General features: G+C 53.9%; 10 protein-coding genes across 10 annotated transcripts; 3 read left to right on the top strand and 7 right to left on the bottom strand.

Annotated features, from left to right (window-relative positions):
- Positions 1–118: 118 nt before the first annotated feature.
- BO70DRAFT_433520 (PaaI family thioesterase) lies at positions 119–1431 on the bottom strand. The gene is made up of 10 exons (XM_025548413.1): positions 1382–1431; positions 1288–1328; positions 1199–1211; positions 1031–1096; positions 935–977; positions 795–866; positions 673–719; positions 583–601; positions 418–496; positions 119–357 (listed from the first exon to the last, which is right to left on the bottom strand). Exons 1-10 carry the CDS (start codon positions 1406–1408, stop codon positions 291–293), a joined length of 474 nt encoding a protein of 157 aa, XP_025394354.1. The 5' UTR covers positions 1409–1431; the 3' UTR covers positions 119–290.
- Positions 1432–1588: 157 nt separating this feature from the next.
- BO70DRAFT_366911 (TFIIH/NER complex subunit TFB2) lies at positions 1589–3473 on the top strand. The gene has a single exon (XM_025544459.1). It carries the CDS (start codon positions 1983–1985, stop codon positions 3240–3242), a length of 1260 nt encoding a protein of 419 aa, XP_025394353.1. The 5' UTR covers positions 1589–1982; the 3' UTR covers positions 3243–3473.
- A 69-nt stretch (positions 3474–3542) lies between these two features.
- BO70DRAFT_366910 (uncharacterized protein) lies at positions 3543–4118 on the bottom strand. Its single transcript, XM_025544458.1, has one exon. The coding sequence runs from the start codon at positions 4030–4032 to the stop codon at positions 3619–3621; it is 414 nt and encodes a 137-aa protein (XP_025394352.1). The 5' UTR covers positions 4033–4118; the 3' UTR covers positions 3543–3618.
- A 1285-nt stretch (positions 4119–5403) lies between these two features.
- Positions 5404–9155, bottom strand: tof1 (putative DNA repair protein (Tof1)). Its single transcript, XM_025540635.1, has 4 exons — positions 9055–9155; positions 8748–8985; positions 6562–8688; positions 5404–6506 (listed from the first exon to the last, which is right to left on the bottom strand). Exons 1-4 carry the CDS (start codon positions 9145–9147, stop codon positions 5431–5433), a joined length of 3534 nt encoding a protein of 1177 aa, XP_025394351.1. The 5' UTR covers positions 9148–9155; the 3' UTR covers positions 5404–5430.
- A 277-nt stretch (positions 9156–9432) lies between these two features.
- BO70DRAFT_366908 (3-hydroxyacyl-CoA dehydrogenase family protein) lies at positions 9433–10706 on the top strand. Its single transcript, XM_025544457.1, has 3 exons — positions 9433–9609; positions 9662–9761; positions 9881–10706. Exons 1-3 carry the CDS (start codon positions 9526–9528, stop codon positions 10609–10611), a joined length of 915 nt encoding a protein of 304 aa, XP_025394350.1. The 5' UTR covers positions 9433–9525; the 3' UTR covers positions 10612–10706.
- A 138-nt stretch (positions 10707–10844) lies between these two features.
- On the bottom strand, positions 10845–12504 carry BO70DRAFT_192379 (BRcat and Rcat domain-containing protein). The gene is made up of 3 exons (XM_025538508.1): positions 11987–12504; positions 11403–11927; positions 10845–11349 (listed from the first exon to the last, which is right to left on the bottom strand). The coding sequence occupies exons 1-3, from the start codon at positions 12253–12255 to the stop codon at positions 11079–11081; spliced, it is 1065 nt and encodes a 354-aa protein (XP_025394349.1). The 5' UTR covers positions 12256–12504; the 3' UTR covers positions 10845–11078.
- A 796-nt stretch (positions 12505–13300) lies between these two features.
- On the bottom strand, positions 13301–14879 carry arp6 (actin family protein; the record flags this gene model as incomplete). The annotated part of the gene is made up of 4 exons (XM_025545009.1): positions 13301–13439; positions 13499–13561; positions 13611–14319; positions 14384–14879. The coding sequence occupies 4 exons, from the start codon at positions 14877–14879 to the stop codon at positions 13301–13303; spliced, it is 1407 nt and encodes a 468-aa protein (XP_025394348.1).
- An 888-nt stretch (positions 14880–15767) lies between these two features.
- On the top strand, positions 15768–17072 carry BO70DRAFT_192290 (uncharacterized protein). Its single transcript, XM_025538506.1, has one exon. It carries the CDS (start codon positions 15872–15874, stop codon positions 16946–16948), a length of 1077 nt encoding a protein of 358 aa, XP_025394347.1. The 5' UTR covers positions 15768–15871; the 3' UTR covers positions 16949–17072.
- BO70DRAFT_192292 (uncharacterized protein) lies at positions 17073–20327 on the bottom strand. Its single transcript, XM_025538507.1, has one exon. The coding sequence runs from the start codon at positions 20095–20097 to the stop codon at positions 17197–17199; it is 2901 nt and encodes a 966-aa protein (XP_025394346.1). The 5' UTR covers positions 20098–20327; the 3' UTR covers positions 17073–17196.
- Positions 20328–20394: 67 nt separating this feature from the next.
- BO70DRAFT_192283 (uncharacterized protein) lies at positions 20395–20889 on the bottom strand. Its single transcript, XM_025538505.1, has one exon. The coding sequence runs from the start codon at positions 20748–20750 to the stop codon at positions 20469–20471; it is 282 nt and encodes a 93-aa protein (XP_025394345.1). The 5' UTR covers positions 20751–20889; the 3' UTR covers positions 20395–20468.
- Between the last annotated feature and the right edge of the window lie 324 nt (positions 20890–21213).

Below are 21213 nucleotides of genomic sequence, written 5' to 3'. Positions count from 1 at the left end.
CAGATGGGCCTGTGGGCTCATACTGAAAAAATGAATGGCCAACCCCCTGTGATGAGGATCTTTTCTTGCGCTGTGATATCACGTATTTATGTTTTTGTTGGTAACTGTTGCCTGGTATGAGGATAAAAGCCTTGATGGCCGGCTAAGCTCCGATTTATATATACTACACACAAACTTCTATACCCTAATGTACTCCCGCCATTTCTGTCGGCGGTCTGTCGTGTCGTCGGTCAGTTCTAAAGACAGCCCCCGTTGAATGGCTCGCTTGAGCAGGGGCCCGATCCAGCCCTTCACGGCTCGCTCTTGGAAATCTCCTCGACGATGTTTTGCGGGTCTTTCCATGCGAGAGCAACAAACCTGTCGGCCGTCAGTAAACGGCACATTCCAAAGGGTCGTTCTGAGAAAAGAGATACATACTTGGTGTGGCTTCCTCGGGCAAAGACCTCACCCTTGTTGTTGAGGAACTTGATCGAGGTGTATGCAAGGGTCTTGCCGACTGCAGACGCATGTAAGATGACGTGCCATATTGGTGATTGGTGTGCAGCGTGTCAGATACAGATCAAGTACCCGTGGTAAACCTACATTTATCACAGCTGACTTCCTATAAGAACACAGCGTATTAGATGCCTACACTCGGGGCATAAAAGTGGAAGTACACTTTCTGGGACATACCGCTAGAACCTTATCGCCTACTTTACCACCGGAGCTCAGGTATGTCACTACGTTCGTTCGGAGGCACTGGTCAGAGAGCCTCTTGACGGGTTGGCTGTCTGATAGCCACGCGGTTCACTCACCGTTGAGGTCGGTTGAAACGCCGGTCGCATAGAGACCGCGGGAAGCAACAGCCAGCGAGCCACCCAGGTCCACTGTGCATCCAGGGATATCAGCGTTCTCGATGCCTGGAGAGAAGGGTCTTGCAAGGTGCGTGGCCTACCCATGCTAGCGATGGTACCGCCATGGAGGATGTTCAAGCGATTCTGACCCCGGTCAACTGACAGAGAATCTTCATCCATACCCTCGCCAGACTTACCGTGTGCTCTTTCTTGACGTCTAGTTCGAAGTTCACCAGTCCAGGCTTGGCGGCCGTCACACGGAGCTGGAGGGAGATCCATCAGTACGCTCCGAGGCTCTCAGCCGAGGGTATGCGGAGGCTCTCCAAGAGGCACACGCTAGGTCGTTGTCCAAGGCGGCGGCTTACGTTGTCTAGCAGTCTATGCCACAGTAGTGATTAATCGCCGTCGGTGGTGAGCTGTCTGATCTGATGGGAGGGCGCGCTCTATGACTTACCGAGGCTCCAGCCCCGAAGTAGCCCGAAAGGACTCCCAGACCTAGGGCCGCTGTCAGTAGATGGGAAAGGGGCCCACAGTGAGGCGCAACTGACCGAACGAACAAAGCGCAAAGCCGTCATATTTATATGGTGTGTATGTAGAGAAGGTGGAGAGAGAGAGAGAGAGAGAGAGAGAGACACAAAGGCGCGTGAGATCATCGCCGCGGACTGCGCTTAGTGGCCGAGTGGCTCACCGCAGCGGCGGCGGTGATCTTCTTTCCCTCAACTTCTCAACTTCTCAACTTCTCAGCTTCCAACCCTCTCAGCCTTCCAGGCTCAGCGCACAAACAGCCTCTGTGTTTACGTCGCATCATGCTGCAGACGTGATTCGTGCAGACAAGATGGCTGCTGCACCGTCGTCCCGTCCGTTCGAGTATCTCGAAAGGCTTCCTGGCACGGTCTTCTTCAAACTCTACCAGCAGCCATCAACCGCCCTCGCCATCTTCCGGCGCATGCTGCCTGACCTGGGTATGTCGGCCACCGTGGGCCATGGGTCTTAGGCTGTGACTGACCTAGATGCCAGCAAAATGCTTTGTCATGGCACTTCTTTACCTGAAAGATCCGCTGCCCGCGGCGGATCTGGAGGTCTGGGTTAAATCTGAAAGCTTGAAGTGAGTCTAGTAGTCTACAGCTAGCTACCCTGAGGTTCCCTTCAATGATTATTAACACCCTTCTCCTTTTCTCTGCGTCAAGGGAGCGAGACCACGCGCTCTCCATCCTGGGACGGCTGAACATCCTATCCAATACCACCACCGCGAACAATGTCCGAGCCTACATGGTCACCAATCCGTTTGCCGCCTCATTGCGCCAGGCTCTTACGGGGGCCGAACAGACACAATCGTTCGGTGTACTGTCACACACCCCCGGCCGTTCAGCTGTCTCCATAGCCGACCTGGACGAATACGCAAGACGGCAGTGGGAAGGCCTACTAGGCTTCATGGTCGGAACAAGTGGCTTGGGAATACGGGAGGTGAGCTTGAGCATGGGCGTGAAACAGCTTCTGCAGGCTGGATCCCTCGTTGAGATCAGGGGCACTCGCGTCGATATCACCCAGGACGGGTTTGCCTTTGTTCTGCAAGATGTCAGCACGCAGGTGTGGCATATCCTGGTCCTCTACGTCGAAAGCGCCGCGGCCATGAACATGGACAGTGTCGAGGTCCTTTCGTTCATCTTCCTTCTTAGCAGTCTGGAGCTCGGAAAATCATACGAGAAGAAACACCTCACCTCAACCCAGCTCCATACCTTGACTGACCTGGCCGACTTTGGCATTGTATACCAGGAGTCGCCCGACTCTTCCCGTTTCTACCCTACTCGTCTTGCGACCACCCTTACTTCCGACTCCAACGCCCTGAACAACCCCATCTCAGGCTCTCTATCCAATCCTACGGGCGACCCCTCCAGCAAGGCGGGATCAGGCTTCATAATCATTGAAACCAATTACCGCCTGTATGCATACACCTCGTCGCCACTGCAGATCTCCCTCATTGCTCTTTTCACAACGCTGAAATACCGCTTCCCCAACCTGATCACCGGCAAGATCACCCGCCAGTCGGTTCGTCGCGCTGTCGAGATGGGCATCACCGCCGACCAGATTATCTCCTATCTCTCCACCCACGCACACCCCCAAATGCGCAAGCACAACGCCTCTCGCTCGACGTCAAACCAGGCCGGAGTACCGGGTGCCATTTTGCCGCCGACGGTCGTTGACCAGATTAAGCTCTGGCAGCTGGAGCGGGACCGTGTCAAGGCCACGACTGGGTTCCTCTTCAAAGACTTCGCCAATTTGGCGGAGTACGAGGCTCCATGCCGCTATGCGGAGGAAATCGGTGTCCTCGTATGGAAGTCTGATCGGAAGCGGATGTTTTTCGTGACGAGGCATGAACAAGTCGCGGCTTTCCTGAGGAGCCGGAAATGATTTGGATACTACGGCGATGCCGTCCGGGCTAGACTACTGCCGGACTATCTATCTCCTTGGTTCTTCTTTGGATCTACTACGCTGCATAGAGGTATGGCCTAGCTTTTGCAGATTCCGGGGTATTCACGAGATGGCGAAGCTGAATTGGATACGAGAAATCGACCATGGGTTCTCAAAATGTACAATAACTGGATACAGCCGAGAACAAAAGCAAAAACAGGAGAAAACTAGAAAGACAAATCAAAGATTACGAATAAAACATTTTCTGAATATTTCTGAATGACTCGATCCCCAGTGACCCAACCAAATGCCGTAGCTTCTGGCTCAAACGCCGCAACTCCTCGCATACACGCTGTCACCACAAACCACTTTTTATCTAGTTCATCCACCGACCCCCATAGAAGCGAACATAGTCGTTTCGAAAGTCTCGAAGACTCCTACTCGCCTCGTCCGTCACGCATACGTTTTCCAGCACCATAAACGCGCGCTTAATCCGATAACTCACAAGGTCCCCATCGGAGTCGCCCAACGGCCTCGAATAGCTAGACAGCATGCCAAACCCCGTCGCGACATCCGGCTCCTGGAAGGAGTCCTCGTAATGAAAGGCGTTGGTGAGCGTCATGAAACGACCCAGCCAGTACTCTCGGGGGTTGGCTCCCCAGACCTGCGAAAGCGTATTGGCATGCACCGTTAGTGTCGGCCTTCCTGAGACAGAGACACGGACAGGGATGGAGATGGAGACAGAAGAAGGGATCCGGGAACCATGATGGCCTGGCGGTGACGATACCATTCTGTCTGTCCGGGTCCTGTGCCTCATCATCATCCTTCGATCCGGGGCGGCTGTGGCATTGTTGTTCTCCTCCTGGTTCGGGCTGGTCTGTGGAGTGGTAGTCTGCCTGGATTCTTGGGCTGCGGGAGCTCGTGTATATGTCTGTGCTATAGCTCTGCGCGAGGCGTCCTTTTCCCTGCTTTGGTCCGGCGCGCGCAGGTTCTCGAATTTTCCCGTCCAGCGGATCCTGCGAGGCGGGTCGAGCTCGCTTCTCGAGATGGAGTTGCTTGCGTTCCATGCCATCGTCACTTGTGGCCTGGAGTGGCCCTCGTCGTCTGCGAGGCGAGAGTAGGAGTCTGAGCTCTGTTGGAAATAAATGTGATCGTGATCCCCCAGTCGCACCTTCCTCGGTGCTGTTTGTGCTTCTCTTGGGTCGGACGGTACATGTTCGTCTGGCGTTGCGGTGCGTCTGTGGTTTGGACTGTCCGGCATGTTGAATTCACGACTGATAGCTTCTTTCCGGCCGAACACTCGAGTGGAAGGCAGCATTGCGGTCATTATGTGAAGGTCGCTGCGAAGGCTGTCCTGCCTGCTGCTGCTGCTGCTGACGTCTTTGGAGGAGGGGATTGAAGCCGACGATAGGTACCGGTTGGTCCGTCTCAGAGACGGTCGTTCACTGTCATTGCCTTGGTCTGTTTGCTGCAGAGACAGATCAGCTGTCAGCTCGGATTGATAGGTGTCTTCCATCGTGTCTCTTCTGTCTCGCTGACGCCGCTGGCTTCCTTGAACAGTAGAAGACCGCCTGCGACTTGCAAAGGTCCGCCCCGAGAGCCCCTTGTGTCCTCTTTCCGTGTATCGCGCTAGATCGGTATACCGCTTGCCTATGGAGGAGAGCACGCTTCGTCTCCCTTCCTGTCGGTATATCTGGTGACAATAGAGGTCGGATTTGGGGAGGTTGACGGGCGTTGGCAGTCTCGAATGAGCTGGGTTGGAGATCTTCCCGCTTGTCGCCTGGGAGTCTGGCCGTGAAAGGACTCGCTCGGTTTGAGATGCGTCTTTTCCCGGGTTGCTGGGGGGGTGTCTCTTCATCTTAGGATCCTTTGAGTGGCCGTGGTGGCATTGGCGTTTGGTGTAGAGATTGGAGAAGACTCGTGATGAGTGGGGGATGAGAGTTGAGTGGTGAGAGCGTGTTGGCATTCACTGATCCCCGGCAAGTCGGGGACGTTCCCTGATATGCGATGCACTTGGTAAATGAAGTAGAACCCTGCAAGATCATCCAGCCAGAATTTGGAGTGTACACGTTTGATGGCATTGTCTATCCATGCGAAGTATGTCCATATAAAGACCCCCCCCCCCCCCCCCGGATCCATTGCCTAAACACCTCATCAAGTCATCAAGCCCGAAGAGATCCCAACCCCTTCACTCCGAGTCGCTGTCCACAACGAAGCCCGCGCGCATCCGTCGGCGACCTGCCGCAGCGACTGGCGCATCTTCGTCCTCGTCCTCTGCCCTTGCCCCCGCGCCCGGTTCGTTGGATTTCTCGCGTTCGGCTCCAGGAAACCCCAGGTCTTTCTCTCGATCGCGACTGAATGCCAGGTCATCGTCGAAGATAAGGTCGTCTTCAACATCGCGAGTGGGGGTGCCAGCTCTTGACAACCGCGGCGACGATACATCCACGCCTCCCATGAGAATGTCCTCGTCCTCGTCATCGTCACTGATCTGAGTCTCTCGCCGTTGCCGCTTGCTCTGGGTCTCACCGGCCTGGGAATTCCTCCGGCGGGTTTGACCCTTGCGCTGTCCTTTCTTCCCTGTCGCGCTGTCCGCCTCCTCCGTCCTTCCAGTAAGCAGAGCCTTCTTCACTCGATGGGCTTGGTCCTTCCGTCTTTGCTCCTCCAGCAGGAAGAATTCTTTGTCTGCCTCTTCGTCACTCTCCTCGTCACTGGCGTGGACGTACAGATCACTCTTGATCTTGGCGAGGCGAGCCCGTGTATTTTCTAGGCGTGCCCGGCGACGCTCCTCCAGAGCTTCTTCGTCGACGGATTCGTCTGCATCTTCTTCATCATCATCCTCGTCGCGGGCCTTGCGCTTGTTCTTCTTCTTCTTCTTCTTGGTCTCCTTGGAAGCATTCGCCTGTGCTCGAGGGTTTGGTGCAAACAGTGGCCCATCAGGTACCTCATCCTCGCCCTCCGAGTCGGATCCAAAGTTGATATCGGGGTTCTCGCGGTTGTCGTTCCCCTTCTTTGGACCGAACTTGCGGCGAATCAGTTCGCGGGGATCGCGCCCGAGAGTCCCTCGCGTGGCTTTGTCAAGGTACTTATCAACAAATTCTTTCATTTCCCGGAGATCCTGGGCCCGGGGGGTTGCGGTAATGACCCATGATGTCCCAGAAACATCCGTCATTCCAAGCCGCTCAAACTTCAACAGTGTCATCAGGAGGCGGAGCTTGGCGTTGCCGAACATTGCTTCCTGAATAGAATCATCTCGTGGTTTGACAGCTGCCGAAAGTTAGAAAATCTGTTCACTTGTCTAAGGGGGTTTAGAAAGACGTACCAATCATAGGGTTGGGTAATTTCGAGCTCTCTCCACCCGCTTCACACAGGGCTTTTTCTTGAGCTTCCCAGGCCTCTCTGTCTTCGACTGCAGATCCTAAGACCTCGCTAATCCATTTGACCAGATCTGTCTCCCCATCCAGGACCAAGGCGGGCACCACAATGCTGATCTTCTCCTCCATCGTATTTGCTTGTCGAGGATCGATCTCAAGCTCAGCCGGGGCCCTTTTGGCGGTTGGTAGAGTTTGTCGTTCATGTCCATATTCGAGGTAGTATGTGGTGGAGTTGATCTTGCTGAAGAGCAACTCCACAAATAAAGCAGGGCGCTCTTCGAGCCTCTTCACCAGTCGCCTGATGATCTGGCGAACAAGCTCTTCCCACTCCTTAAAGATCGGCTTGCTTGAATCCAAGGCGCCTGGCCCTTTGATGATTCGGTAGAAAAGGTTTACAATGTCCAGACGGAACAGCAAAACGCTCATCTCTTGCTTGAATGCAATCCGATAGAAGTAACGGTGAGCTCGCTTTAACTGCTCTGTGTTCAATTCATTGTAATGCTTAGTGAAAGCAACGAAGGTGTCGACACACTTCTGGTTGCAGAATCTGGCAGTAAACCTTCGGAAGTCAAACTTGCGCTCTTTGGATACCCTTTCGGCTTCCATAAGATCCTCATCTTCTGACGCGCGTTCCTCATCATCCCCCCCATTATTATCTGCTTCTTCTGCTTCCTTGGCCTTGCGCTTGGCGCGTCGCCGGGATCGCACTTGCATATCGGCATTTTCTTTGGAGTAACGCTCGAGCATACGCAAGAAGACATGGGTAAGCTCCGTGCATGCATCCAAATAGCCAAACCCCTGGTCAGTGTATCCGCGAATGATGGCGAGAACGCGATCATGGGTGGTTTCCTCGTAGAAGATTCGGTTTTGGATGTTTTCAGCGATCTCTTGGTCCTCTTCAAGTGGTGACTGGGCCATATCTTGCACGGTCAGCAAGATTTGGGTAAAACAGCGCATTCCGGCAATGAGGTCTTGCCAGTCCTTGTGATCCAAAGCGTACTGCATGGCCCGGTTCAAGAAGACAAAAGTCTCTTGGTTCAGGACACCTGCCACAAGCCCAAAGCTATCTGGCTCCAATCCCTTCGAAGATTTCCCGCTCTCGGAGTGCTTCTTGCGTTGGCGGGCCCGCCGCGCGCGCTCTGCCTCAAGGAACCAGGCGACAGTGTAGAGGAATTGGCGGGTATTGATGTCCACAACACGGTCCGCTTCACGTTCAATGGCCTTCCGTACATGGGTGAGAAGAGGGTTGAATCCCGAGTCCAAAAACTCTTCCACAAACATCCGCAAGTTGGACGAAGCCGTTGAGTTAAGATGAGCCGGAGTGCTGAAGTCGTTGTGCACGGTCAAGTCTTGCGGCTTCCGGCGAAACTGAGGTTTGTTCCACTTTTTGCTTTCATCCATCTTCTGGAGGGTCGCCTGGCTGTCTTTGAGGACGTTCTGTCCAGACACCGTAGAATACTTGGCGTCATCGCGCTTGACCCATATCATTGTTCCGAACCGACCATGCCGTGTTGGTGCGTTCTTCGCGTACTCTCTCCGTATAGACGACTCTTGTTGTAGCAGGTCGCCAAGCTCATCTGTCCGCTTGGCTGTCCGCTGAGCATCGTCCATGAAAAGCTTCTCGACGTTGACTCCCCTAATCAAGTGGAAGAGGATCTCCAGGAGAGTCACATCTTGCATGCTGAAGTCATCACCGACATTGGAACACATGGTAAGGAGAAGAGCAAACACATCTTGGTCCTGGAATGCATTGATGGTGGCGGATCTCGATGTTTCTTCCTCGTCGCCTTCCGCCGCAAGCCGAGTATTTGGGGTGATCAGGGCCAGGTTCCGAAGTAGATAAAGCAGCAGCTTGAGGATTCCTTCGTCTCGGGTTGTCCGTTCGGATCGAGTGACGGCCATGCTCGGAAGGCCAATGCGAATGATGGTCCGAAGATAGCTCGTGCCAGCATGGCTAAGGAGGCCTCGCTTGTAGGCGACGTGGACATGTTGGAGGTATGGGATATGGCGATGATGATTGAAGGTCATCTCACCGTGGATCTCCAAGGGCCACGTCAAGGGGACAAGCAGTTCTACTACTCGCGGTCAATTATGGCCATCGAATTTCACACAAGCCAGCATGCGGGCAACTTACAGCACGCCAAGGCAATCCTGGACATATACTTGGTCTGTTTCCCGCTGGTGGCCCAAACCGACAGGATCGGCAAGAGGTCACCGTTGATGAGATTGGCTTCTCCCAGACATCGTGCAACATCCATGCGGTTGTGTTTTTCATCGTACAGCTTCAGCCAGCGTTTGATATCTCGGAGGCAGGCTAAGGCGTCATCGCCCAGCATATACTTGTCGGCATCCTCTCCGTTGAATCCACCCAGCTACAGAACCGTAATTAGAGATTGCCTTGTGGACCGGGGGGGTCAGGTATAGGTATAGTCGGGACTCACGGCAGTGACAAGACTGTAGACATGGGCGCGGACATCCGGGTCCACCACCTGAACATCCGGAGTAGACAGCACAGGTTCTTCTTCTCCCTCCATGCTGAAAGGTGATCGGTGGTCTCCTCTATCCTGTTCGCATTCTCATTGCTGTGCTGCTGACGATCGGACGGCAGCCCCTTCGCCGCCTCGAGAAGCCAGCCAATGGGGGCGCGCTATTTACGCGTTCACGCGTCTCCGCCTTTGCCGCTTTGGCGCGGAGCAACGGGGAAACCAAAGAGCCGGGAAGCCGAGGATAGCCGATGACGTCGGCCCGGATCACATGAGGGCCGCGGTACGTCGTCCGTTAGCAGTAGTACTTTATGCTGTATCTGCCTCCCCCTCCCCCTCATTCTTCTGAAAACTAAACCCTTCCCTACCCATCCTGCTGACATGTTGCTGTCGTCGTTGCCGCGGCCACTGTGCCGCAGGGCCCCTTCAATGGCCCGCCGGGCCTTCAGCACATCTCCCGCCGCCTATACTGCCGAGGTTAAATCGTTGGGCGTGATCGGAGCCGGGCAAATGGTCAGTTAGCTTCACCCACGCACCATGCTGCTTCCTCTCTAACGTGATGTAGGGATTGGGCATTGCCCTGGTGGCTGCCCAGAAGGCCCGAGTCCCGGTAACTCTGGTCGACAACTCGCAAGCCTCCATAGACAAGGGCCTCAAGTTTGCTGGTACGTAAGCAGGCAGGCAGGCAGGCAGGCAGGCAGAGCGCCCTCATCCTCTCCCTCACCCGTCGGCCGACTCTTTTTGCAGTCCATTGAGCTAACGACTCACCCGGCTGCTTGTCCAGACAAACTCCTCGAGAAAGACGTGTCCAAGGAACGTCTCACACGCGATGCAGCCGACGCAGTCCGTGCCCTCATCACCCCCAGTCTGAAGATGGACGCCCTGTCGTCCGTCGACTTCGTCATCGAAGCTGTCCCGGAGATCCCAGAGCTTAAATCCTCCATCTTCTCCCAACTCGCCCAGATCGCCCCCAAGCATGCCATCCTCGCGACCAACACGTCATCCATCTCCATCACCAAGATCGCCGCCGCCACCTCCTCCGATCCAACCGACCTCCAGGCTCCCTCCCGCGTCATTTCCACCCACTTCATGAACCCCGTCCCCATCCAGAAGGGTGTGGAGATCATCGCCGGTCTGCAGACCTCTCAGCAGACGATCGACACCGCCATTTCCTTCGTCCAGCGCATGGGCAAGGTCGCTTCCGTCTCCGCGGACTCGCCGGGCTTCCTCGCCAATCGCATTCTCATGCCCTACATCAACGAGGCCATCATCTGTCTCGAGACTGGCGTTGGTCGCCGCGACGACATTGATAACATCATGAAAACCGGAACTAATGTCCCCATGGGTCCGCTGACTCTGGCTGATTTCATCGGGCTCGACACCTGTCTGGCTATCATGAATGTCTTGCACCAAGAAACTGGTGATAGTAAGTACAGGCCGTCAGGGCTGTTGAAGCGGATGGTCGATGCCGGCTGGCTAGGTAAGAAGTCTAGTAAGGGCTTCTACGACTACTGACCGATCTTCTCTGTATTATGTATGAAGTGCTATGTTGAGATATCCATTCGACTGTGGTTGCCGATGTCTTACATTATCTGGTCATCCACCACGTATCCACTTGTCCAGCGGAGACTGCTGGATGAGATCCGAACGCGCAATGGTGCCACTTATCAATTTGCCTATCCGTATTTCAAATACTGTAAGCGCGGGCAGCAAGCGGTTCCGATGATAGCTTGTGTCCGTTAGACCGCCCTTTTTTATGGCGTTTCGGGGTCCAGGCCGTATACACTCAACCGCCAGGGTATTGACAAAAGTATACCCTTTGTTATTTTAGGGAAAGAACAAGACATATGTCCAGATCTGCAATTTGCTTGTGAATTTATGAACATATGAGAGGAAACGAGCATAGACAATCGATGTAAGGAAAGTGCGCGCAATTTCGTATTCGCTAATCCGATGAGATATGCTTCAAAGAAAAGAGAGTCTTAGGAAGCCTTCCTAGTGCGAGTCTGCTGCGCCCTCAGCAAACCACCCCTATCTCTGCACAGATGTCTGGCCTTATCCATGCCTTGGGTTTTTGCCATTTCTTCGTCCCGCACCCTTTCGTTACAAAGTATGGCAGCCACCACGGCGGCAAGCTCGGCCTCTTGATCTCGATTCACTCCACTGTGGCCAATAATGAAGGTCAGGAAATCAATAGGCCGTTGGCCTGGCTTAGCACAGGTGCAAGATAGCCAAGGATTGTGACAGTTGTTGCTGGGCCCTATTAGCAATTGAACACATCGTGAAGGACCAGGAGATAACAATACCAGAACTGCGCCTTGCATCTACACGTAACATGGTCACAATTAAATAGAAGGTCCACCAAGGAACCACATTTGAACCCCCTTTGCCCTTTCCCAAGGAGCGGATCCTCAAAGACCGCCACCAATCCAGGCTCCGGGAAGTGGCCTTTGGTGGTGGGTCCAGGGCATCGACAGGAGGAACAGAATGCCGTACTGCAGTACGGACAGCTCTGCGATGAGGACTTGCTGCTCAGATACTTCGGGGGTATGAATCGTCCACACGCTGCTGCAGGGCAATAACAGCGTTCCGCAAAGGGCGTCGCATACTCCTGCATCTTGGACAGGCAAAGTCCTCTTTCCTTCGGCGTCAATACGGAAAGAATGACCTCGGTCGGGATCCTCTGCTTGCAGCATCTGGGTGGGAACAGCTTTTCCTCCGGCATGACTGTAAACACCATTTGCTTCAAGCACCGGCTGCAATACTTATGCTGACAAGGCATGCTTATCAAACACTCAGCAGGCATGATATCGAGGCAGCTCGCACAAGGCCTGGAGTTTGTTAGTGCATCATTGACTATTGGAGCTTAGGGCCTAACTGGGAGACTGACTCATCCATTGCTTCCCCCTTAGCAAGGTGCTTTGTGAACTTCCCTCGGATCTTTGCCAAGAACCGACTCATCCTCGGCTTGGGGCCATGCCCTTCGCTGTGTGACTGAGATCTCATCGACCCGACTTCAAGAACGTCTGCTGGCGCGGGTTCTGTGGTGAAAGCGCCGTTCAGAGCCGCAGTACCGCGACCAACCTCAGGACTCGGACGTTTTTCGGCTAGTCGCTGGGTGGCACGCGAGGCCAAAGCTCGGATATTGAAGGCAGGCATCTTCAGCTCAGGCAATGCTTTTGTGACTGCAGGCCTTTGGCGTGGACTGGGCGAATTACCTACGCTTCCGGGAGGGTTCAGTGACGGAGGGGAGCAGATTGCACAGATTGATTGCTTGGGGCAATTCTGGGACGCTGGAAGCCATCATCGCTTTTCTTGGACTAGAGGGAAAGGCGCAGGTAACGACGAGTATGCGACATAAACATAATACCTGAGTCGAGGGAACTGGCTGGAATAGGGTCTTCTTGTTTCTGTGATGTAGATTTTGAGATTATGATATGGACAATAAAGACAAAAACGGCCGACGCAGGAGCGACAGATGCCGGGCTTTATAGCCATATCTTCGGACAGCTCGACAAGCTATCTATGCAAGAAGTCCGTCGCATGAGGAGGGGTGGACAGATCGCGACAACTAAGCGGCCAGACAACGGGTAGGGTGGTTGAGTGCCACATGTCAGGCCCCATTATTTGCCGGGGATCCCTCAACGACAACCCTCCATGGGGACCGCCCGTCATTATTCGCCCATCCATCTGTACGGTGAAGGTGCAGGTGGCACTACCTGGTCCTTTCCAACCAACCATGGAGGGGAGGGAGGGAACTGGCAATCACGACAACGGCATTCATCTGGACGAGTGAGCTGCGCACTGTGCTCGACCATGAGGTCGACGACCGACCTTAGGCGTCGACGTGTCCGACTGCGGGGCTAGGGGGGAGGGGGGTGGATGGGAGGATGCAAGAGGGAGAGAGGCTGGAGGAATGATAAGCCAGCTGAGGTCGGCCCATTAGGTACCAAGCCGGGTCACGTTGGGAGGGAACCAACCAGCCTCACTCCCTCACCGCAACAACCGCCAATCCGAATGACTCACGCGATCGAGCATCCTCCCCGACGGAAACCCTCGCCGGACGACCAGGTTCGATTCTAGCAAGCTTCCAGGACTTCCAGGATTGTCGAGGCTTTTCTTATTCAATGCCACCGAGCAACTCCCGTCGAATTCCGTACGCCAAACCCTGATCTTCGCACACGGCCGGACCGACCGACCGACCTCAGAGTGCACCAGCAAACTTCCGAGCAGCCCACGATGAACCGTGCTCTTGGTACTCCTGCCGGGTGATTGCGACCTTCCTCATTTCGGCTTTGTTCGTAGCAAATCGGGACGCCCCCGACCAGGTCGAACGAATCGGACTGTTCGCAGAAGCTCATTAGCTGGTGACTTTTGAACCATGGAAGAGGGGAGGGCATACTCTTGAGGGCATCTGACCCGTACGGCACATTCTGCCGAAGCCAGTTGGCGTAGTTCGGTCTCCCTGCGCTGGGTTAGCATGGTGCGATTCCATAAATACAGTGCCACTTTACAGTCTTTCCACGAATCCGGGCAGTAAGGAATTTCCACCGACCACCAATACATTGGCCAAGAAAGCGGGATGCAATCCGGTAGGCAGCACAGAAAGACATTGCATGATAATGTCCGGTATGCCGGCCTGCTTCATGCCAATATCACTTGGGGTAAACAGGATCTCCGGAACAGCAAAGCGCTCGTTGCCCAAAACCAAAGCATCCTCGGATAGCGCTTCAGCGCTGGCACCGGAGAGGCCTCCTTTCCTCTTCTTGGCGTTAAACAGGGGGTCGTGCGGTCGCATGAAGCCCTTCTTGCCAGCATTGGGATCGGGGAGGACATAGTCCACCATGACACCTTCACTAAGATCTGGCAGGCCGCGTTTCCGGTTGCCTTTCCATGTTTGCCCCATATCGCCAGCGAAGTTGGTGCTCACGAAGCAGACAGCCTCCTTGACTTCGTTCATTATATAAGTCTCATCCACCATGTTGTATTGCCTTATCGATACTATCTCCTTCAGATAGTTTGTAAGATGTTTACCACCGAGGTCAAGTCTGCGAATAGCACGTTGGAGCGGCTGCCCCTTGTAAACGGGGGTTACAATGGTATGGGAGTAGCCGGAATCAACCACCAATAGGCATTCTCTAGGCGTTGCAATCGGATCCGCTTCCTGTACGATGGGGTCCCCGAATAGGGACTGAACGTCATTCCAGGCATTCAATGGGGGACCTAGGGGCAAAACACAGTTGTGGTCAGCGAGGCAATAGCAGGCGCGAAGATCCGGAAGCTCTACCAACGCATCTAAGATAACCCCCAAAGCCCCATTCTTCCATTATAATCTCGTCTGCGTTCTTCTGCAACATAGGCAACGCATTCGGCGCCTCCGTCAGCAGCAGCGTCGTCTCTTCCGGGTCGTGGATGCGAAGATCCTTGGACCGCACGGTTTTCTCGTCAAAGAAAGAGTGCTCCCATATCTCCTTCTGGGCCTCCCAGTTCACGATGTATCCTTTCTCAACGGGGCGGCGAAACGACATCTCATTCCAGTCAGTCACATGTGTGTTGAGCTGCGAACCGACGAAAGTCCTGTTGCCACGGGTCTTGACGATCGCGTTAGAGATATCCGAGCAAGCCGAGAGCTCATCTGCTTGGTCATCTGGGGCCAAATGGTTGGGCGCATAGCCGGCCTTCATCGTGTATGCGCCATTGTCAATGATGAAGGTCTTGTCCGGTAGAGATTGGACCTTCGCGACGGAAGCTCTTCCGGCAGGGCGAGGTTTGGCAGGGGCCATCTTGAAGGGGTGTTCAGATCATGAGAATCTGGTAAGACGGGGGTTTGGCAGAACACATATGATAGGCGGAGTACTGTGAAGGGGGGAGAGTCCACACTGGTGGTGGAACCGTTGACGAGGCGTGTGAAGACCACGGGGAGGGAGCTTTCGGTCGCTCGACGGAGATCGGAGATGCCAAGCAGCCCAGCTCCCAAATCGGCAACTCAGGGCTCAGGCTTAGGGCAGGGCCTACGTTCGGGCTGTACCTACCAGGCTATTACTAGTAGTAGTATACTTACTATATATGCACTGGTACGTGTGGCTCGTTGTAGATGGTAGCTTTCTCCTTCTACTACCAACTTTGTGCTGGGATGACCCAGTACGTGTAGTAAGACACTATCACCACCGCGCCACCCCGTCTCCAGTCACTTGTGAGAAATGGCAGCTAGATACTTTACTACCCTTCTAGCAGGTCTGTGGAAATGTCAAGAATACAGTTCCCTTCCGAGTCGAGCTGGTTGATAGCACGATGACAACTTGAAGGTAGTACTGCGTTTGGAATCTCCCACGATGACCGAGTCAACACATATATATAGTATAAGTATTTCTCAGATTGAAGCCTAGAACACCCAATCATCCTGATTACATACACCTAAGAGCAGCAGTAGTTACTTCCCATCCCCATGACCGTATCCCTATCCAGCACAAAGAGTGATAGATCGAGACACCCAATTTGAACCTCCTACAAAGTAACATAAGATTAATGTCGACAGACAGATGGCCAGCCGCCGTCGGGCCGCCCAGCGCCCGCAGGTGACCCCGCAGAACCCTAAGTACATTAGTAGTTAGTTTAGTCCAGATTAATGTTCGAGGCGCCCCGCAGCAACAACAAATTTCTCCCCGCCCCGTCAGGATCCATCCGTTAATTCTCATTTCATCGGCCTCGACAAACGCCCCTCCTTTCAATCCGATCGGCACACCCTCCCTGCCAGAACAAAGAATCCCCGGTCGGAATGTCCAAAAAACTCCAAATCACACTCACAACGAGCTTCACGCTCCTGGAGCAATTCCAGCAAGCGATCTCCTCACATACTGGCGACATAGCCTCCGCCGAGCTTTCGGGAAAGGATGCGTTACCCCTCCTATCGGCCTCGTCCACGGCCCTGAGAGCGCAAGTCACCAAGCTTTCCCTAGTCACCATTACATCTCCATTCACCCCTTCCGCCGTAACGACCGTCCTCGCTGCTTTGAATGAATCAGTGCTGCCGTCCTTGGCCACTGCCGCTCTCCTCGTCACCCCGGCCGAGCACACCAAAGCCTTTCAGAACGAGGTGCATGTCCTGGCAAAAACCGCGTTGAAGGAGATTGCGGCGCTTCTTCAGGAGGTCCAGGTTGCCGCGAACAAGAAAGAAAGTGGGTTGTCGCAGCCGGAGAAGGACGCTGTCACCGTTGCCGCAGGGCGCTTGTGGGACTCTTGCGATACCATCATCGACATTGCGGCCAAGGGAGTGGTCGGATTCGTTGTGCGACGTGTGGAGGAATGGCGAGACCTTGTGCGGGACGCGGTTCGGGAGATTGAGGAATGGGATCCTGATGAGGAGGGTGATGAGTTCTTCGACGAACTTTTGAGCGATGACGAAAAGAACGACGATGAGTCCGACGGAACAGACGACGACGAAGATACCGCTGCACTGCATGCGCAGAAAAAGTCCACTCTTCGGCTTTTGAAACCGCTCTCCCAGATATACTCCGCCATCATCGCGTACAGACTAAAGAAAGCCCCCCAAAATTTGACAATCATCGACCGGTTGGAATCCCTCATGGATCACCTACAAAACATCCCGGGATACGTGGATGAGATAGCGGGGGCGTTATACGAAGCCGACCTGGAGAGATCAGTCCAATTTCTTTCCAAAGCGAAGAGCTGCGCCGTTAAGGCTGTCGACTTGGCAGCATTGCCATGGGATGTGGTGGATGGCGCCGAAAGTCAGCAGGAGAAAGAGGACAAGTTCACGGTCTGGTCTCAGACCTGGTCAAAGGTCTTGGTTGAAGTCAGCAAGTCCGTGTGGGACCCAACGCAGTCAACGTGATTTTCGTCAACGTGATTTTCGACCCCAAACAAGATGGACGGGAAAGAATCGCAAGGACAGGGTCCCAGTGTTTCCAATCTGAGAATATGTTCAGCTAGAAGACAAGCTCAGATTATCACAAGAACCCTATGTGCGCTCTAACTGGGATAATAATTTACACGATTCAGAAACCTGAAACCAAGTATAGTCCCCCCTAGATGTTCTCGGCTGTCATGGGGATCCCCCATGTCACGATAAAGATATTTCTACTAGTCTGACTCGCCACCTGATTCCCACTCGCGAAGTTCCTCACCAGGGATGCGATCCTTGAGCCATTCAAGGACAGCGTCGGTCCCCTTCGCGACAATCTGCCACCGGGGAACACGGAAGCTGTTCCCCGCCACTTCGAGCCGCCTCAAAGCCGTTCCGTTACCCCAGTTCTTGCTCGAACCTTCTCCCCTTAGAAGGCCAAGTTTCGGCGGAATGGCACCAACATCGTTGTTCCCCACGTCTAGAACCTGGAGACCCTGCACCGCCTCAAATTCTAGACTGCTGAATTGGTTGTCGGCAGCTAGGAACGTTGAGAGGCTCGGGTAGCTTTGACGCACAGCAGGAAGGGGACCGGATAGGCGGTTATTTGAGACATCAAGGCACGCAAGAGATGGAGCCACGAGGTTTTTGAAAAGTGGCTGAAGTGTCTTCAGGTTGGTGGCGCTCAGGTTGAGGGCCTGGAGGCTGGGAAGGGTAAGGGGTGCTGAGAAGAGTGATGCCCCATCCAGCGGGTTGTTTGAGAGGTCGAGATCGGTCAGGTTGGATGCGAGCATGTGGAGAGCAGGAACGGGAAAGCAGCGCAGCTCATTGTGCTGCAATTGTAGACATTTGACTTCACGGAGGTTGACACGTTCCAACTCCTCGACCTCCAGCGCTTGCATCGCGGCGTATGACATGTCGAGAACACCGCCAGACTTGATTTGCCAGGAGATTTTCTGGTCCGGGGTTTCCGGCGCCAATGTAAACTGAGTCGCAACAGAACCCTCATCGTCTGTATCCTGAGGCTCTGGCTCACACCGATTTCGCAAGTCACGTTTCAGGTCGTCGGTGCTCATGCCCAGAAACTTGCGTTCTCGGAGAGGGTTGTTGGCTATCCGGAATGTAAAGAGACTCTCCATCAGACCGATCTTTGGGTCCAAATTCGAAAGATTGTTTCCAGTCAAATCAACATTCCTAAGATTCTTCAGGTCAATAAACCCCTGCGGGAGATCGCATATACTGTTGTCCTCCGCTGAGAGAGTCAAAAGAGCCCGCCATGAAGAGATATCGGGCAAGGACTGGATGCGGTTGGTATTGATTGCTAGAGTCTGTAGATTGGGAAGCTCGAGACTTTTGTGGCCTGAGAGTCTCACCAATGCATTGTTGGCTACATCCAATACCTGCAATGTGTCAAGCTTACGCACGGAGTCTGGAAAAAGACAACCCTTTAATTTATTCCTCGGAGCATGGAGTTCCTTTAGCGGGAGCAAGCGTAGAGATTCAAAAGGCAATGTGCTCAGTTGGTTATTACCAACGTTCAAAACTCGAAGCGAGGTTAACTCTGCAAGGCCCTGAGGGAGTTCCGTGAGGGAGTTCTCCTGAAGGTCCAGCGTTTCCAGGTTGGTGAGGTGTTTGATGTCTGGGGGGAGCTCCCCATGTAATCCGTTTCGGGCGAGCCTCAGATCCTTGAGGGACACCATTTCCATGATGACGCGTATATCCTCCATGCTGAGATTGTTATTCGACAAGTTCAAAGTGTGAACGTGTTGTAGCCTTCTGAGGCCCATTGGTAGAGACTGCAGCAAATTCCCATGAAGGTCGAGGAGTTCAAGCCCACCGAATTGGTTTCCCTTTTCATCGATATCTGGGTCCAGCTGTTGAGTATCAACATCGGGAAAAGCATCCTCGGAGAGTTCAGTGAGTTCATTATCCGCAGCGATAAATCTAACGAGGTCCACACTCTCGTACCAGTCAGTGGTGGCATTGGGGTCGAAGTCGTACATCGTCATGACCTCTTTTGGCAGCTCTTTTAAGGACATGGCTGCAATGTTCAGATGGCCAGAAGTCCGACCCGCTTCGATGCGCTTTCGGAGAAGCCCATTATTCGAATCCCTGGGTCTCTGGTTGAATGGATCCTGTGTGTCAAAATTGTCCCATGTATCGGCAGCTTTCGCCTGCGAACTCTTTTGTGCCTCCGCTTTGCGCGCGGCTTTGGCCTTGGCGATGCTCTCCCTCAGCGCGCTAGAAGATTTCGACACCTTCCTCGTTTCCATTTCCGACTGCTGCTCTGGGGTTAGGTCTGAGGAGGTAGATTTAATCGACGGTGACCGTGTTCCCACTGAGAATGGCATCTGTGTTGAGGGCTTCGGTTGTAATTTTCGTGTTTTCTTCACATCGAGGACTTGCTGTGGGACAGAGTGGGTTACTCTTGCGGAGGGCCTTCTCAACTTCGAGGGGCTGTCTGTGGTGGAAACGAAATCTTGATCGCCCAGTGCATCGTTCGCAGACAAAGATGGGCCGGACCTTGACGGGAGACGGATAGAAGACATGGAAGATGGCGGGCGAGCAAGAAAGTCAGCGCCGCTAGGTTGGCGAGAAGATGACCGGGACGGTGACCTCGAATAGCTGGTCATGGTAGACGGTGGACGAGACGGCGAACGCATTGGGCTAGTTGCGCCGAAGAAATTGGACTGTCGGCTTGAAGGTCTGGGCGAGTGAGGAATCTGGGCCAGAGTCTCGATTGTTCGCTCGGCGAGTGATGGCCGTGTACTGTTACGGCCTCGAGGTTCTGCCTCATAGGCGGTTGTTTTGTCGGCTTCAAGATGAAGGGACCGATGTGACGCCCCATCAGCTTCCGATATCCCCCCATCGCTCGTCCCGGTCTGGGAAACATCTCTTCGTTGTCGGTGGTCGGGGAATGGTTTTCTGGGCACCGTATACTTGGGCAAAGGCTTCTTAAACACAGGCTCTTGGGAAGGCCTGCGTAGCCTGTTGGCGTTGAGGCCGGGATCGGTTTGTAGCTTCTCTCGAGATGGCGAAGGGCGCACTGATTTATCGGCGGCCGACGTCGGTAGAGGTAACCTGGAGGTTAATCGAGGAATCCCACTCGGTCGGACCGGGGTTTTGTGCTGGTTCTCCATGCTTGTATGGCTTGCAAGTGGCGGTTGGCCTTGGTTCGGTTCGGAAGATCAAGGTGGCACGTTCACAGATAGAGTAAGCTCATGGTGGCCAGTATTATCTTTATGGTATGGGGGGGCGGGCAGTCCGAGCAGCAGGGTGCCACACTGCTGATCCAGGGAGGGGGGCCAGGACAAAACTTCTCTGGCAGTTGGGGCCGTGATAAGCAACCAAAAAGCTGGGGGGGGGGGTATAATCATTGATTGAGTGATGTGATTGCTTATTATTATTGTTTACAATGTCCAAGTTCTTGACGGGGGGACCCATGTTGGGTGCCTGAGGCTGGCATCTTTTTTTCCCAGCCGGCAACCGCTCCCATTGGGCCAGTGCTTATTCAGCCGGATCCGCCTCCGCCCGATCCGAAGACCCAGGGTTCCTTCCTTCCTGGCCAGGCACCGGCTTGCATACTCTTGACCGGATGAGGATGATGATGATGATGATGATGATGATGATGATGATGATGATGATGATGATGATGATGAATAGTTTCATGGCTGGATCCTGTACTCACTGACAAATTAGTGTGTGTGTACATATGCACTGCTTTGTACGCCGTACACAGACTGGATTGATTGCCAGAGATACCTACCTGTTCGGTGCCAGAATCACTGAGCATGACCACCGACTTTGCTATATCCTCGGGATAATAATTGATATTATGGAGAAGTGCCTAGTAGTTGAGTGTCCTGGCCCCGGTCTCATCTCACCTAGGCTTCTAGATACCTTCTTGGGTACACCCCTCCACCCCCTTCCACTTATTACTATGTAGGGAGGTCCCTGCATTGGAAATAGTACTACAGAAAACCAGGTACTAGAGATATACCACACTCTATAATCTGTTTGAAGTCTGCTGTCGGTTTGTATCTGTTTGTATCTTACCTACGGAGTAGAACCATCACCATACTGTAGGTATATATGCCGGCCGTTGCCTGAGTGACCATCCGGCTGGCCTGTCAGTGTTTACCTGGCCGAGCACCGTCGATCTTCGCGCTAGCCGGAGCCGGAAAGGGGGTGGTCTAGCGCGCGGCTGGGCTCACGTGGCTATGGGAGGTTGGACGTGGTTGGTCGAGGCTGAGCAC

Source organism: Aspergillus heteromorphus (genome assembly GCF_003184545.1).
Source record: "Aspergillus heteromorphus CBS 117.55 chromosome Unknown BO70scaffold_56, whole genome shotgun sequence".
Taxonomy (NCBI): Eukaryota; Fungi; Ascomycota; class Eurotiomycetes; order Eurotiales; family Aspergillaceae; genus Aspergillus; species Aspergillus heteromorphus.
Note: the sequence above shows the minus strand (reverse complement) of the source record. Positions and strands in the feature narration are given on the sequence as shown.

Bases quoted from the DNA above. Each gene is read 5' to 3' on its own strand.
- BO70DRAFT_433520 (XM_025548413.1), bottom strand. From the start codon at position 1,408: ATGACGGCTTTGCGCTTTGTTCGTTCG. The intron at 1,329-1,381 runs GTCAGTTGCGCC...CAGCGGCCCTAG, and splicing joins CTTTGCGCTTTGTTCGTTCG to GTCTGGGAGTCCTTTCGGGC. The intron at 867-934 runs GTAGGCCACGCA...CTGGATGCACAG, and splicing joins CGGTACCATCGCTAGCATGG to TGGACCTGGGTGGCTCGCTG.
- BO70DRAFT_366911 (XM_025544459.1), top strand. From the start codon at position 1,983: ATGATTATTAACACCCTTCTCCTTTTCTCTGCGTCAAGGGAGCGAGAC.
- BO70DRAFT_366910 (XM_025544458.1), bottom strand. From the start codon at position 4,032: ATGGTATCGTCACCGCCAGGCCATCATGGTTCCCGGATCCCTTCTTCT.
- tof1 (XM_025540635.1), bottom strand. From the start codon at position 9,147: ATGGAGGGAGAAGAAGAACCTGTGCTGTCTACTCCGGATGTTCAGGTG. The intron at 8,986-9,054 runs GTGAGTCCCGAC...ACGGTTCTGTAG, and splicing joins TCTACAGTCTTGTCACTGCC to CTGGGTGGATTCAACGGAGA. The intron at 6,507-6,561 runs GTACGTCTTTCT...AACTTTCGGCAG, and splicing joins ATTACCCAACCCTATGATTG to CTGTCAAACCACGAGATGAT.
- BO70DRAFT_366908 (XM_025544457.1), top strand. From the start codon at position 9,526: ATGGCCCGCCGGGCCTTCAGCACATCTCCCGCCGCCTATACTGCCGAG. The intron at 9,610-9,661 runs GTCAGTTAGCTT...AACGTGATGTAG, and splicing joins TGATCGGAGCCGGGCAAATG to GGATTGGGCATTGCCCTGGT. The intron at 9,762-9,880 runs GTACGTAAGCAG...CTGCTTGTCCAG, and splicing joins CAAGGGCCTCAAGTTTGCTG to ACAAACTCCTCGAGAAAGAC.
- BO70DRAFT_192379 (XM_025538508.1), bottom strand. From the start codon at position 12,255: ATGCCTGCCTTCAATATCCGAGCTTTGGCCTCGCGTGCCACCCAGCGA. The intron at 11,928-11,986 runs GTCAGTCTCCCA...AACAAACTCCAG, and splicing joins AAGGGGGAAGCAATGGATGA to GCCTTGTGCGAGCTGCCTCG. The intron at 11,350-11,402 runs GTATTGTTATCT...AATAGGGCCCAG, and splicing joins AGATGCAAGGCGCAGTTCTG to CAACAACTGTCACAATCCTT.
- BO70DRAFT_192290 (XM_025538506.1), top strand. From the start codon at position 15,872: ATGTCCAAAAAACTCCAAATCACACTCACAACGAGCTTCACGCTCCTG.
- BO70DRAFT_192292 (XM_025538507.1), bottom strand. From the start codon at position 20,097: ATGGAGAACCAGCACAAAACCCCGGTCCGACCGAGTGGGATTCCTCGA.
- BO70DRAFT_192283 (XM_025538505.1), bottom strand. From the start codon at position 20,750: ATGCTCAGTGATTCTGGCACCGAACAGGTAGGTATCTCTGGCAATCAA.